Source organism: Taudactylus pleione, unplaced genomic scaffold (genome assembly GCF_031769625.1).
Source record: "Taudactylus pleione unplaced genomic scaffold, aTauple2 ptg000253l, whole genome shotgun sequence".
Classification (NCBI taxonomy): Eukaryota; Metazoa; Chordata; class Amphibia; order Anura; family Myobatrachidae; genus Taudactylus; species Taudactylus pleione.
Genome location: NW_028284655.1, coordinates 428,603 through 442,643, shown reverse-complemented (window position 1 = coordinate 442,643; position 14,041 = coordinate 428,603). Strand labels below are relative to the sequence as shown.

At 43.8% G+C, this 14,041-nt stretch overlaps 1 protein-coding gene across 1 annotated transcript; it reads right to left on the bottom strand.

The window, feature by feature from the left end:
• Positions 1–4,457: 4,457 nt before the first annotated feature.
• On the bottom strand, positions 4,458–13,611 carry GIPC1 (GIPC PDZ domain containing family member 1). The gene is made up of 7 exons (XM_088480435.1): positions 13,450–13,611; positions 11,691–12,028; positions 9,534–9,719; positions 9,052–9,232; positions 6,988–7,103; positions 6,557–6,638; positions 4,458–5,580 (listed from the first exon to the last, which is right to left on the bottom strand). Exons 2-7 carry the CDS (start codon positions 11,973–11,975, stop codon positions 5,429–5,431), a joined length of 1,002 nt encoding a protein of 333 aa, XP_088336561.1. The 5' UTR covers positions 11,976–12,028; positions 13,450–13,611; the 3' UTR covers positions 4,458–5,428.
• Between the last annotated feature and the right edge of the window lie 430 nt (positions 13,612–14,041).

Here is a 14,041-nt window from a genome sequence, read left to right as displayed (position 1 = left end):
GGACAGCAGGGTAAGAAAGATGTAATACACAGGTGCCTTGATAGTGGAGGTAGACACATAGGTTAGTATTTGTCTTTTACTGTGACTATTGCAAGATATAACACAAGGGGTAGATATACTAAGCTTTGGAGATATCTAAAGTGCAGAGATAAAGTACCAACCAATCAGCTCCTAGCTCTCATTTTTCAAACACAGAGGTCTATTTACTAAGCCTTGTCTGGAGGTAAAGTGGACGGAGATAAAGTCCCAGCAATCAGCTCCAGTAATTTTTCAAACACAGCCTGTGACGTGGCAGTTGGAAGCTGATTGGCTGGTACTTTATATTCGCTCACTTTCTCTTCATTCAAGGCTTAGTAAATAGACCCCAGTCTGTAGTGACAGTTAGGAGCTGATTGGTTGGTTCGTTATCTCTCTCACCAAGGCTTAGTACATCTCCCCCTAAGTGTTAACTCCATCCCCTTCTTAATTACTGTGACCATCACTTCTAGTGGCAAAATACAGTGACCATATCCGTACACCTGTTCTACAACCCTCTGCCATCACCACGACTGACAGCCTGTTACCATGCACTTGCCCCTACATCTGTTCTAGTCTAACTTCTAACCTTTGAGCAATCTTCTGTACTCTTGTCACCTTCACTGGTGTGTGCAGTTGTATTTCTGTGATCACCGAGTATAGAAACATCTGCAATCTGTCAGAACCACACTTACTGTACTGTATTACTCGTAGCTAAATCATTTCATCTATATCTATGTTCCCATCTGCCGTCTTCATTTCTCTAATCTCTCTCGCTATCTGGCTGGTTCCTGCGTTTCTGTTTCCTCCCCGGCAGATACTCCTGTTTACCATGACTTCTGGCCTTTTGTGTGACATCAAATATAGCCCCCACCTCTCAGGCAGACTGAGAGGGTGGCGCTCCTAATAAGGCGTTGAGTCCCTGGAGATTCCCCAAATCCGGGACCCTGGAAAACTTAATTCTTTACGGCACTCCCCAAACCAAGACAGCAGTGACAATGGTGTGTGTAAGCTCTGTCCTATGTACAGCAGATACAACAGCAGGTGGTGGCCGGATGGCAGAAAGAGGAGCTTTGATGCCTCTTATAGGGTGCAGTATTAGAGGCTTATTATTGAAGATGGGTAAATATATGATAGCAATATATCACAGGGACAGTTTTGTGATACAAATAAATCAGAGGAACAGTGTAGTGTTAGATGTATATTACAGGAATAGCAGAGTGCCTATTTTGGGGATGGGTAACTATATGCTAGAGATATATCACAGGATTAGCAGAGTGTAGTGTTAAAGATGTATCACAGGAATAGCAGAAAGCAGAGATAGGGGTCTATTGGGGAAGGGTCAGCATACGTTAGCGTAAATAACAGGAGTATGGGTGTTAGTGCAATTAATACTTAATTAACAGAAATAATAAAAATCAGCTTTACAGATATACTGCTCTATAGCACTATGCACTTGTTTAGGTTAAATAACAAGACCCAGACCCTGCAGTATAAAAGATATAAAGTAAAATAGTATGGCAGGCATCACTTGTTAACAAGTAGAACAGTACACTAAAGGACTAGAAATAAAGTTATTAATGCGGTTATTACATGCATTAAATAAGAGAGATGTGGTACAGAGCAGACTGCAGAGTCGCACAATGGCAGATCTCAGTGATAGATGTGGTACATCGCAGAGGCCGCTGGGTGTATGAGGAGTTACAGCAACAGCCTTTGATGATTCAAGGCCTCTCTCGTCATGACGTGCTGTGTGTCTGAGGGGAGCAGCATGTCAATGACACACGCGGTGACCAGAGTCTTTTACAGTCTTGTCTTCTTCCCAAAAGGCTGATATAGGACAGACTCTACGCAGGTCACTGGCAGGGGAAGGGTTAATGGAGCAGCATTCTGCGGGTCTCTGAGGATTTAAGGGCTTCTCAGTGTTTAGGGAACTGCTAAGCTTCTCACAGAGGCAGCTGATGGGTGTGTGGGAATCTAACACGTCACTGAACACAACACATACAGTACATAGGGAAACATGCAGACAAAAGCCAGAATACACGACAGATTCATGCATAAGGCCACATCAATCCTGGGTTGTCACTTTCTACCATAACATGTTTTACAACTGTCCTATACATATCCCATATATGCAGTCAGATCACATCGCTAAGCATTATATGCCCCATATTGCATCACAGACTCAGCGGCTTCCTGTAATGACGGGTGTTAATAGCTCAGCACTGATTATTGTTTACAAATGGATCCTAAGGGACATGAATTAATGATGAGGATGACAAATCTGAGCACAGTTAGATATAGAGACAATCAGCTCCCTATACCTACAGGGTGGGGGATGATTGCTCATCCTATACCCAGAAGAAAGAACTGGCTGCCATTGAAGAGTAGACACAAACCACAAGAGAAAGTGTTAGAGGTACTATACAGGTCCATTACTCCTGGGTGCTGGACAAGATTTGGATTCCTATTAGCAGGGATGATTGCTGAATGTTCAGGTGTGTACTGTATGCTGTGAATGGTGTTTTAGCTCAAATCAGAGCTACACAAGTTTGTTCAGAGGACGGATCTCGCGATTTTTTAGTGCTGTGCAAGTTCCGTAGCCGAGCATAGAGCCATCTATGGGCACCTCAGACTCGTGAGAATTGCAGTCACAACTCTACTTGCAGCTGGATGGGCATAACTGAGCGCTCGCACATAGGCTTAGTCTTGTCATGGCATGTCGCTGCAACTGCGGACTATGCAGAGATTGATTTCAGATGGATCTCCTGCATTACCAGGTATAGGGCTGCTGTAAGTGTGCCCTGATAATGACGATGGCTATTTGAGGATGGACAGGAGGGGTCACATAGAGATGTACAACTCAGTATTCAAATGAGAGTCCGCTTTCTGTACCCTGCACGCAGTGCGAGTGTAATTGCATCCAATGCTGAATGGGCCCTAGAGTGTGGAACGTATATTCAGTGGTCACTTCATATGGCACATCTGTACACCTGCTCATTAATGCCAATATCTAATCAGCCAATTATTTGGCAACTTCATACATAAAGCATGCAGACATGGTCAACAGGTTCAGTTATTGTTCTGACCAAACAGCACAGTGGGGGAAGTAATGGGACCTAAGTGACTGACAACTGAGGCTACAGTGGGCACAGGCTCAAAACAACACTGCACATTTGAATATTGGAAAATCACCCGGTCTGGTATCTCAATTTCTCCTGCAAAATGCAGATGGTAGGGTCAAAATTTGGCATAAACATGAATCCATGGACCCATGCTGTCTTGTATCAATGATATAGGCTGCTGGTGGTGTAATGGTGCATGGACTGTTTTTGGCACATATTAGGCTCCTTAATACCAAATGAGCACTGTGTAAATGCCACAGCTTACTATTGTTGCTGCCCATGTTACTCCTATTATGGCTACAGTCTATCCATCTTCTAATAGCTACTTCCCGCTGGATAACGCCCCACGTGACAAAGCACGCTCCATCTCAAGCTGGTTCCATAAACAAGACAATGCATTTAGTTTACTCCAAAAACCTCCACAGTCACCAGACCACAATCTAATTGAGCACCTTTGGGATGTGGCAGAAGAGGATTCACAGCTAGCAATCTGCAACGACTGTGTGCGGCTGTCCTGTCACCATTACAGGAAAGTACATTGTTGTACCCATGCCACAAATAATGCAGGCTGTTCATGGGGTAAAGGTGGGTGCTACCCAGTACTAGATAGGTGTACCTAATAAAGAGGACACTGAGCGTATGTACAAATGTGCTATTCAGGGTCAGACTGACTATTACAGTTACCAAACTACCCTGCTGTAAGCATCAAGCCAAAGTAGGCGCTGGCAATGTAGTTGGTTAAAGGGAACCTTGGAAATGTGAGTTCATTATTCTATAATGTAATAAATCAATTAAACATAAACCATACTATACATTATTCTGTAGCTACATATATACATCCCATACACACAGAAGAGACAAGAGTGTAAGCTAATCAGAGAGCAGGCACCCCTGTAAAGTGAGAATTATATAGGTCCTATGCACTAGCAGGTGTACATTATGAAAGGAATGAGGGATCAGCATCTACATATAGAATGAAGACAAGTAGGGGGAGAGTGGGGTGGGTGACCAGGGGAACACCGGAGAAGGCATTTATTTTGCAGTAAGCTTCACCAGATATCACATATGTAGAATCTCAAACTCGCTTCTGTTACTGAAGAAAAGGAGCCCACAGTAAGAAGAGAGTGCGGAGGTGTCAAAGCCATCAACTTCAAGGACAGAGGAGATCAGACTGAGCACAGGGGTACTCTCACCACTCTGAAAAAGAGTGCACTGTAGATGGTCTACACAGAAGCAGAGAGATGTTATACTGGCACAGAAGGGCACGTGCTTGGCTCATTTACTCTTTCTGATTTATCCACAGGTGAAACTGTAACATTCTTGTGTATAAAATCTTTTAATAAACTCATTTTCCCACTTACAGTCATAACAGGATACACAGAAAATCATAGATCAGGGTTAACACAAAATTAACTAGGTCAACGAACGCTCTCTCAATTGTAACCATTATTGCAACACCATACTCCAACACGGAGTGGTGCTAATGACCAGTTACTCAGTAAACAGAGGGTGTGTAACACAATTTTTTTTAGCAGTTAGACTTAGAAAAGTGTCCTCCAATAAGAGGACTATTCATCTGCTTATATTATCCTATACATTTTTTTAATGAGCCTAAGAATTTACAGGAACCCCATGAGATTACCTCTTTTAGAGGATTCCCACTATCCCATAATCTTAGTTTAATCCCATTTCACTAGATAATCTCTGAATCCATGAAACTTGTTCTAGAACTCTAGTCCACACTTGGTATCCATTCATCCAACCACAGGAGATTCCATGGAATGTAGTGGTTACTAGACGTTGTACTGTGCAGTTGTTTGCATTAAATAGCATTGTCCTTATTATAAACCATCTTCAATCTACAGCAGAGCCCTAAGTGGCATTGGAGTGGTTTAGCATAGGCCTTAATTAAATACCAGCCCTGCTATAAATCATCATGGGCATTTAAAGCCACCTAAGGGAAAAGGCTGTGCCAAATTTCTCCGCCTTCCTCCAGGCAGCCATTGCAGAGGTTAATGAACAAGAATATAACTGACCAAACTTCACAAGTGTAAGGAACAGTTTTGTTTGCTGTTTGAATAGCAGAATTGTGCAACAGGTGATCTCACGAGGGCCGGATCATGGACAGCAATCTCCATATAGACATTTTCAGTGGTTTAGCCCTTATAAAATCAGCTCTCTCCAGTGTTGTTGCAGAAGTATCTCCTGGTATTGGATAATGGAGGTGTGTATCGGGCAGCAGCAGATTTATCCCCTTTGGGGGGTTGGGAGTGCAGTAGTTAAGTAGTTCAGTAACGTCCAGCTTTGGCATCACCTATCGCCCCCCAGACGTCAAAAACAAACTCATCTGGGAAAGCGAAGTCACCTAGCGAGCGGTCCAAGGCCTGGGAGAAGTCATCAGGGTTCTGTTTATCCATGCCTAGCTCCACCATGGTTCCAGCTGTGGGGAAGAGTAGAGACTGATCACATAAAGGCAGAATCACTGGCACGGATTGTTTCTGTCATTCATCCATGACGGGGGAAAAATACAATTTGTTGAATAAAACAACCTAATTAGCATAATAAAAGTGCCTACAGATCATAATGGAGGTGGCTGGTGCCCCCTGCTGCTGAAACAATTTCTCATTGTGCTGTGATGCACCTTGTAACAGTATTCTCCCAGTCACAGATGAAGGGCCGGAAGAGGGGTTGGGTAATGGATGCTGGCGCTCTGGATCCCAGCGGTTAGAATTCCGACAGGCTTAGGATACAGACACCTGTCGGTCGGTATCCTAACCCTCCCCCCACCCCTGACCCTCCCTCCCAGGTGCCTAACCCTATGACATCTTCGAGATGCCAGCACCGGGATTCTGACAGGTGTCGGGATTTCCCGGTGTCGGCACTCTGAGTGTCGGAATCTCCACGGTCGGGATCCCCAGAAGAGAGTAGTGTGAAATAATACTACCAAGTTGGCATGTGCAACTTCTGTGGTGTACACCGCTCTTCATATGCTTATGTGGTTCATGCAGCCACTTTCTGAGTACACAATTAGACATGATGTGGAATAAGACAGTGATGAGGATACAGAGTCTAAGATTGTGGCAGGAGGAGATCAGGCATAAAATTAGGCAGGTACTGGAAGATAAGAAGCACCCATTATAATGCTGCATCTTCAATACATCACTGCATGACAAAAATCAGCAATATTTGTTCAAATACATTAGGGCTTGACAGGCACTATGCACCGGGACCCTTAACTCCTGGAGACTCCAAGCCCTGCATGTAAGGGCCATTTCCTCCAATGCTGCTGTGTCACAGCTACAGGTCCCTGAACTGTAACAATTCAGTTTGACAGGACGAAAACTGCTATATATATATGATTATTATTATTATAGAAACATCTCAGTCCAGTTTGTGAACAGAGGTAATACACTCACCCAGCTCACTGTCTCTGATCCCCATATAACTCTCCAAGAGATCGTCCACTTTCTGTACGGCTCTCTCTTCAATTACAGATACCTGTATAAGAGGAGGAGGAGGAGGAAAGGAACTCACAAACATCCGGTGACATGCCCAAAATATTTCCATACACCTCTCCCTTCACCAAAGTGAATATAACAGCCCTCCCCCTAAGAACATATACAACAGTGCCCGGTCAAATGCGTTTCTGTACCCCCCCTTCCCCACGCATTACACCTATCCCTCCAAAATGGTCACTTTACACCCCTGCCCATCACTACATACACATAACATCTACCCTTCCAAAAAAATAGTTTCCCCATAAATGTTTCTGTACATATGACTGCACCCTAACCCTCCCTTCATTATATAAACATCTCACACAAGCATGTCTTTACACTATACCCACCTCTCTCACCAACTCCTCCACAGTTGGTGACCCTTTAGCTCTCAGACGTAACGTCCCCCTTCCCGATGATATCCCAGAACTATTAGTGGATGAGCTGGAACGCTGGCCAATCATATCTACGGAGGAAAGAGATCTACAGAGTCAGTGTGCTGCCTGAGACCTGGAGATACTTATATTACGCTCTAATGACTGACACTCCTTCAGCAAACACAGCCATATCTCTGTACCTTACACTCAGGCTTATTGCTGTATTATCATGTCACACTGGCTACTGTGTTACGCCAGTTACTGCACTGAGCGACACCACGCTCACTTCCTGGCTGCTGGAGGAGAGGAGATCGTGGGGAAACTATCACAATGATCCCCAAACCAGGTAATCCCAGATATAGTAATGGCAGCAGCAACAGGCTTCCAAATCCACGCTGTAATATGTACTATAGCATATTCAGCTGATTCCAGACACATTTGCCAATTCTCAATTATTATAAGATCTTGACAGACAGCTGCCAATTGTTTTACAGAACGGACATGTGCTGAGAGCAGGGTGCAGGTGTGATGAAAAGAATGGCTAATCCTGCGTGGCATCATTCCCAATTAGCTGCTATGTAACTGTATAAACTATATGTGTGTACAGGTTGAGTCTTCCATATCCAAATATTCCGAAATACGGAATTTTTTTGGCTTGACTGAGATGAAACCTTTGATTTTTGATGGTTCAATGTACACAAACTTTGTCTAAGGCACAAATTATTATAAATATTGTATAAAATTACCTTCAGGCTCTGTGTATAAGGTGTATATGAAACATAAGTGAATTTAATTTCTGTACACAAACTTTATTTGAGCCACAAAATTATTTAAAATATTGTATAAAATGACCTGCAGACTGTGTGTATAAGGTGTATATAACACAAATGCATTCTGTGTATATTTGTGTCCCATTCCCAAGATCTCATTATGATATGCAAATATTCCAAAATACGGAATATTCCGTTATCCAAAATACCCTTGGTCCCAAGCATTTTGGATATTGGAGACTAAACCTGTAATATGTGTTTAAACCTTATGGTTACTTGTTATTAAATGTTGCCAAGTGGGTTCTTTGGTCATCACTATATTCCCCTACATCACCGCTAAAATAGCTACTGACACTAGACGGCATATACAGCCAACTGACCAGCAGTGGTCTGTGAAGTTGCTCTACTTTGAGACAGTATTGATGACAAGTCATGGATACTGTTGTGCTGGTCTAGGACTGTGCCATTTCAAGTCTACCTGGAATATGTTACTTTGTGTACCAGCCAAAACCAGAAGGATATCAGATTCAGTCCCTACCTCATTGGTATAGAAGTCAACAGTGGGGCTCAGTGAGCAGGACTTGGCCAATGTAGCTCAGCATGACAAGGTTGTATAGAAGGCTCCTTGTGTGGTTATGGCAGCTGTTCGGTTGTAGTATGTTTATCCTACAGTGTATCTATTTTGTGCAATAAAGTCCTTGTTGGAATCTTCTCCGATTGCCTTAGTGATTCCAAACCCAGTGTTATTGGGTGGATCCCTTAGCGTGCACATAAGGCTGCTTACTGGCTGATCAGTTAGATCACAGTAATTGCTGGGCATATACTCTGTACCCTCACAAGCTACAACAATTATTTGAAATGCTACAGACAACTCTGGGGTTTTTATACATCTTATAGCCAGAGATATAAGGTAGTAAGTGCAAAGTGTGCACTACCGTCTGATTTTTTAAATAAATAACAAGACCATTATTCCACAAAACACTGATACATTTTGTACAGTCTATGCCTATCCCACAGCAGGCAGCTATTCTGTGAACTAAAACAATATCCATGACGATGCAGCCTAACAATTCTCCGGGTAATATCACTGAGACGTCAGACACAGATCAGATAGACTCATGAATTTGTATTGTCACTAGTTTCTAGGGAATTGGCATCGGCCACCCCTGTGACTTAGCGACCGTTATGCTATTATATAGATACCAAGAGGGCTTAAATTGGGAAAAATACAGTGCAGCAGAGTTACAAGCAGTTATTGCCAATTTACCAAATGCCTTTCTGGGTTCGCACAGTTTAAGCGTGAATGTTCTTCCTCGAGGCAGTTCCTTCAGAGTCCGGGCGACCTCAAAGTGACGACTGCCCACCAGATTCTTCCCATTGATGGATTCGATCACGTCCCCGACACTAATGAGCTGCATGCGATGTATAATGCTGCCCTCTTTAATGCGCTGAAAATGAACAGGAAAAAGTTACTGCTTAGAACAGCGGTTCTCAAACTCGGTCCTCAAGACCCCGCACAGTACCCAATTTCTATGTCACCCAGCAGGTGCACAGGTCTGTTCATTATTTACTGACACATTTTAAAAGATCCACAGGTGGAGCTAATTATGTCACTTGTGATTCTGTGAGGAGACCTGGAAAACATGCACTGTATGGGGTCCTGAGGACAGAGTTTGAGAACCTGTGGCTTAGAAGGATTTGGACTTGCAGGTTAATTGCATGTTACATACCATGTAATATTGAAAGTACCTTAATAAAGGCGTAACCAGCACCATTGTCAGTGATGGTTAGGCCTAGAGAGTCCTCAGATTTATAGACCTCAAGTTCCTTCTTTTGACCACGCACATGAGCAAAGATGAAGTCCTCCAGGCCTATCTGACCACCCAGGAGCTTGTCCATGTCCAGCCGGTGAGTGTTCAGGGTGCAAAACATCACCTAAAAGTTAGAGAACAATAATAGTGAGTTACATACTGGAATTGGTAATGGACCTAGTGCCACTTAAGATGACAGAAGTGAGCCGTATTCTCTTTCCCACCCAAGGAAACCTGCCAACTGAACGCGGGAATTGGAATCACACCACACCTTGCCATTCACATCTCTCCATCTGAGCTCTATTAGAGAGATATGGATGGACTAAGGCCTGATTCAGAGCCGGACGCTCTGACCAGAGCGCTCGCTCTGAATCAGGGCCCTCCTCCATGAAAATGGAGCGGCCTCCTGGCCGCTCGCATAGCTGTGGGTGACCACCCACAGCATATGCGAGCGGCCAAAAAGATGGTCGCGATGGTCTTGACCATCGCGACCATCGGACTTGCGACGGAGACCCTGCGGTAGGGTCTCCCTGCCACAAGCCCTGGAGTGATCTTGGCTCTATCAGAGCCAAAATCACTCCCACTGACATCACTAGTGATGTCAGTGGGGCCGGCTTCAGACGGTAGGCGTTCCCATGGGAACGCCTCCGTCTGGCAGGCACGCCCCCCAAAGGGGGCGTGCTGTCAATCAACATCGACAGCACGCCCCCTTTGGTGCGAGACCCGGAGCGATGGGAAGCCCGTCGCTCCCCGGGTCTCGCGCATGCGCACGACGGAGCTCCCTCCGTCGTGCGCATGCGCAGTGGGGAACATCGACCTATTTGCGAGCGTACTGCCGCTCGCGAGTGGGTCTGAATGACCCCCTAAGGGCCTTATTCAGAGACGATCGCAAAAAGCGAGCACTCGCTCTGAATCAGGGCGTGTGTTGTTGTTTTTTTGCGCTCTCTTGGCCGCTCGCATAGCGGTGGGTTACCACCCACAGCTTATGCGAACGGCCACGATGATGGTCGCGATGGTCAAGACCATCGCGATCATCGGGCTTGCGACGAGACCCTTGCGGTAGGATCTCGTTTCCGCAAGCCCCAGTGGACTTCCTGCACTATTAGAGCAGGAAGTCCACCTACTGACATCACTAGTGATGTCAGTAGGGCCGCCCACAAACTGAGGAGTTCCTGCAGGAACGCCTCCGTTTGCTCAGCCACCCCCCTTCCCCGGCTTCCAAACGGGGCAGCTGTCAATCAACATCAACAGCTGCCCCTTTTGGATGCGAGCGCCAGAGCGAGTGCTTTTTGCGCTCGCGCGTGCGCACTGGGCCACCATCGACCCACTTGCGAACGGGTCTGAATCAGGCCCTAAGGCCCTCATTCAGAGTTGGGAATAGAGAGAGAGATAGCACTTAACTGTGTACCTGGGCAAACCTTGTTGCAATGAAAGGGGTGTAAATAAATAAATTTTTTTGCATGTAGGGTAAATACTGGCTGCTTTTGTATGTAGCCCACAAATACTGCACAGCTTTATTATTACACTGCACTTTAGATGTCAGTTTGTACACCTCCCTCCCAAATCTAAATCTCTCTGCACATTTTAAATCTGCCCCACTTGCAGTGCACCATGGTTTCACCAAGATGATCAGTTGTGAGAGATATCTCTCTCTATTCCCAACTCTGAATCAGGCCCTAAGTCATCCAACACAAGCCAGTAGTCAGGTTCAGGTAAGTACTCACTTGAACGGAGGGCCTTTTACATTATTGGGAAGAGTCAAAATAGGACAACACATTTTAAAAAACGTTAAAAGGGACAAATATGCAGAAAAGTTTTCGCTAATCAGGAGAAATCATTTTTGAGTATGACATTAACATGGCAGCCTTAAGGTTAACAGTTAAAACATACATAGTTGAATAAGAAAAAACAGGGACTTTAGAAATATTGTCCTGCAATGTTTTTAACTGTAAGTCACTTATTTTGTATTTATAGTGATCCTGTTTATTTACGTTGTAAGGTGCTGCTGACTCTTTGTGGTGCCATTAATAAAGAATAATAATTATGAAATAGACTTCATGATGAATCTATATTAAGCTTAGCACAGAGTACCTACCTCCCCGGCAGGTATATTGAACGCCTCTGCTATCTTTGCATACAACTCCTTTACGTTGCTGAAACCCTCAATTCTCCCTGTTGGACTCCCGTGTGCAAGTTGAGCATGGAAAACTAGACGGGGTCGCAGGGCAGGAGCAGGGGGTGGAAGACCCGGTGTTTGTGTTGGAAGAGACCCACCAGACATATTGCCAGCCTGGGATATCCCTAAAGCACTGCGCTCCCCCACATCATCTTCCTCCATTAGAGGAGAAGCCTTCTTTCTACGTCCAAGACCCAGCGGCATTGGGGCTCCTCTATATACCGCTGTGTGAGGCGCACACAAACCTGAATAAGAAACTGTGGGAAGACAATGATGGGCATCAGTAATACACAGCACAATACAACACATTAATTAAAGCATTTGTGTGTGTTTTTCTACATCCAGCACTAATAATGACAAATGTTCAAACTTTTACCCTGCTGACTTCGTGTCAGTTCTCTTCATTACAGTTCTATTTATGGCGTGGCCCAAGTACTTGTCACCAGCACACACCCAAATCCTGTCAGCAGGTAATATTTAATGGCGAGCAGGTTGTATATACACCAAACATGAGACAGTTCTATGTAGTTGAGGACAAAAATAAATAATGTATACAGGTTGAGTCTCCCATATCCAAATATTCCGAAATACGGAATATTCCAAAATACTGAATTTTTTTGGCATGACTGAGATAATGAAACTTTAGATTTTTGATGGTTCAATGTACACAAACTTTGTCTAAGGCACAAATTATTAAGAAGATTGTATAAAATTACCTTCAGGCTGTGCGTATAAGGTGTATATGAAACATAACTGAATTTTATGCATGTACACAAACTTTGTTTGAGCCACAAAATTTTTGAAAATATTGTATAAAATTACTTGCAGGCTGTGTGTATAAGGTGTATATATAACATAAATGCATTCTGTGTGTATATTTGCGTCCTATTCCCAAGATATTTCATTATGATATGCAAATATTCCAAACTACGGAATATTCCATTATCCAAAATACCCCTGGTCCCAAGCGTTTTGGATATGGGAGACCCAACCTGTATATATTTCTCCCAATGCCAGCACTCCTTTGCTGATAGACTACAATGCCATCCTAGTGCCCTCCTTGTTACCCACTCGGGAGGAGTTGAGACAATACATATCAAACAATGCGGCGGCACCCTGGACGACCTGGTAATAAGGAGACTGGAGCCCACAGTTAGTAATCATGGATTACTTACTTTGGGCTCCAGTCTCCTTATTACCAAGTTATCCAGAGTGCCGCCACATTCTGACAAATATAGGCGGGCGGCACTCCTCGGGTTTTGCAATCAATCATCACCAAATGTGGTCTTTTTCATGCCAACATTTCAAATGTTTATTTACATTTTTCGTCAGGTCCCAGATGAAAACTGTAAATAAACATTTGAAACGTTGGCATGAAAACGACCACATTTAGTGATGACTGATTGCTTTCGTAAAAATCGGATCAGTAGTCTGTGTGCAAACTTGGAACAAACAGACACAACATTCTTATTATATTAGTTATGTATAAGATTGTATAGCAGGTTATACATAGTTTACATATTATATGATGTACAGGATATCATATAAGAGTGCATATCGTTAGTATGTAATATAATATGATTGAACAATATTAGTGCATATATTTATGTGTACGTGTTCTATATAAGAATATTAGTGCACTATAGAAGAGTATTAAAAATGCGGATTTTATACTGACTGTCGTGTCTGCGATATATAACACCGGTGAGTATTCTGCGCTTCCGCCTCTATCACTGATAGACTGTCATCCACCCATCAGACAGTGGCTTCCCGAGGCCGCTTCCGGTTTCGGTGGCTATCCCAAGATTCCTAACACTAGCCAGCTGGGGCGTTGCTGCAAAGGAAGCTGTGTTAGTGGTCAACCAATCAGAGCCACTGGCTGGATGAATGTAGGGCGTGGCTTCTTCTTTCCCAGAAGGGCGTGTTCTGTGGTCAGAAGACTGTCAATAAAGCTTGTCTAGAAAAGTATGCGACAGAGAACGATAGTTTACGTGTTACCATGGTGACTACAGGAAACAGATAGAGCCGAAGCCTTTGTCGCCATTACAGAAAAGGTCGTCAGTATAAAAGGCTCCATCTAAAAAGTGTCATCATTGTTGTGTAGTCAGTGTTACTAATTTGAAATGTTGGGATGAGTAAGGAAGTCAGGTGGTGTGGCTGATGTATTCAGGAACAAATAAATTTACCTTTGCTCTTGTAAGAGTTTGGAAGCACTTTCTGAATGAATAGTTGGGCATTGCATCGCAAAACAATGTGTAAAAATTAATAGC

Excerpts from the sequence above, each read along its gene's own strand:
- GIPC1 (XM_088480435.1), bottom strand. The coding sequence starts at position 11,975 with ATGCCGCTGGGTCTTGGACGTAGAAAGAAGGCTTCTCCTCTAATGGAG. Across the intron at positions 6,639-6,987 it reads TGGAGGAGTTGGTGAGAGAG|GTATCTGTAATTGAAGAGAG; the intron begins GTGGGTATAGTG and ends CCTCTTATACAG. Across the intron at positions 5,581-6,556 it reads GATCAGAGACAGTGAGCTGG|CTGGAACCATGGTGGAGCTA; the intron begins GTGAGTGTATTA and ends TCTTCCCCACAG.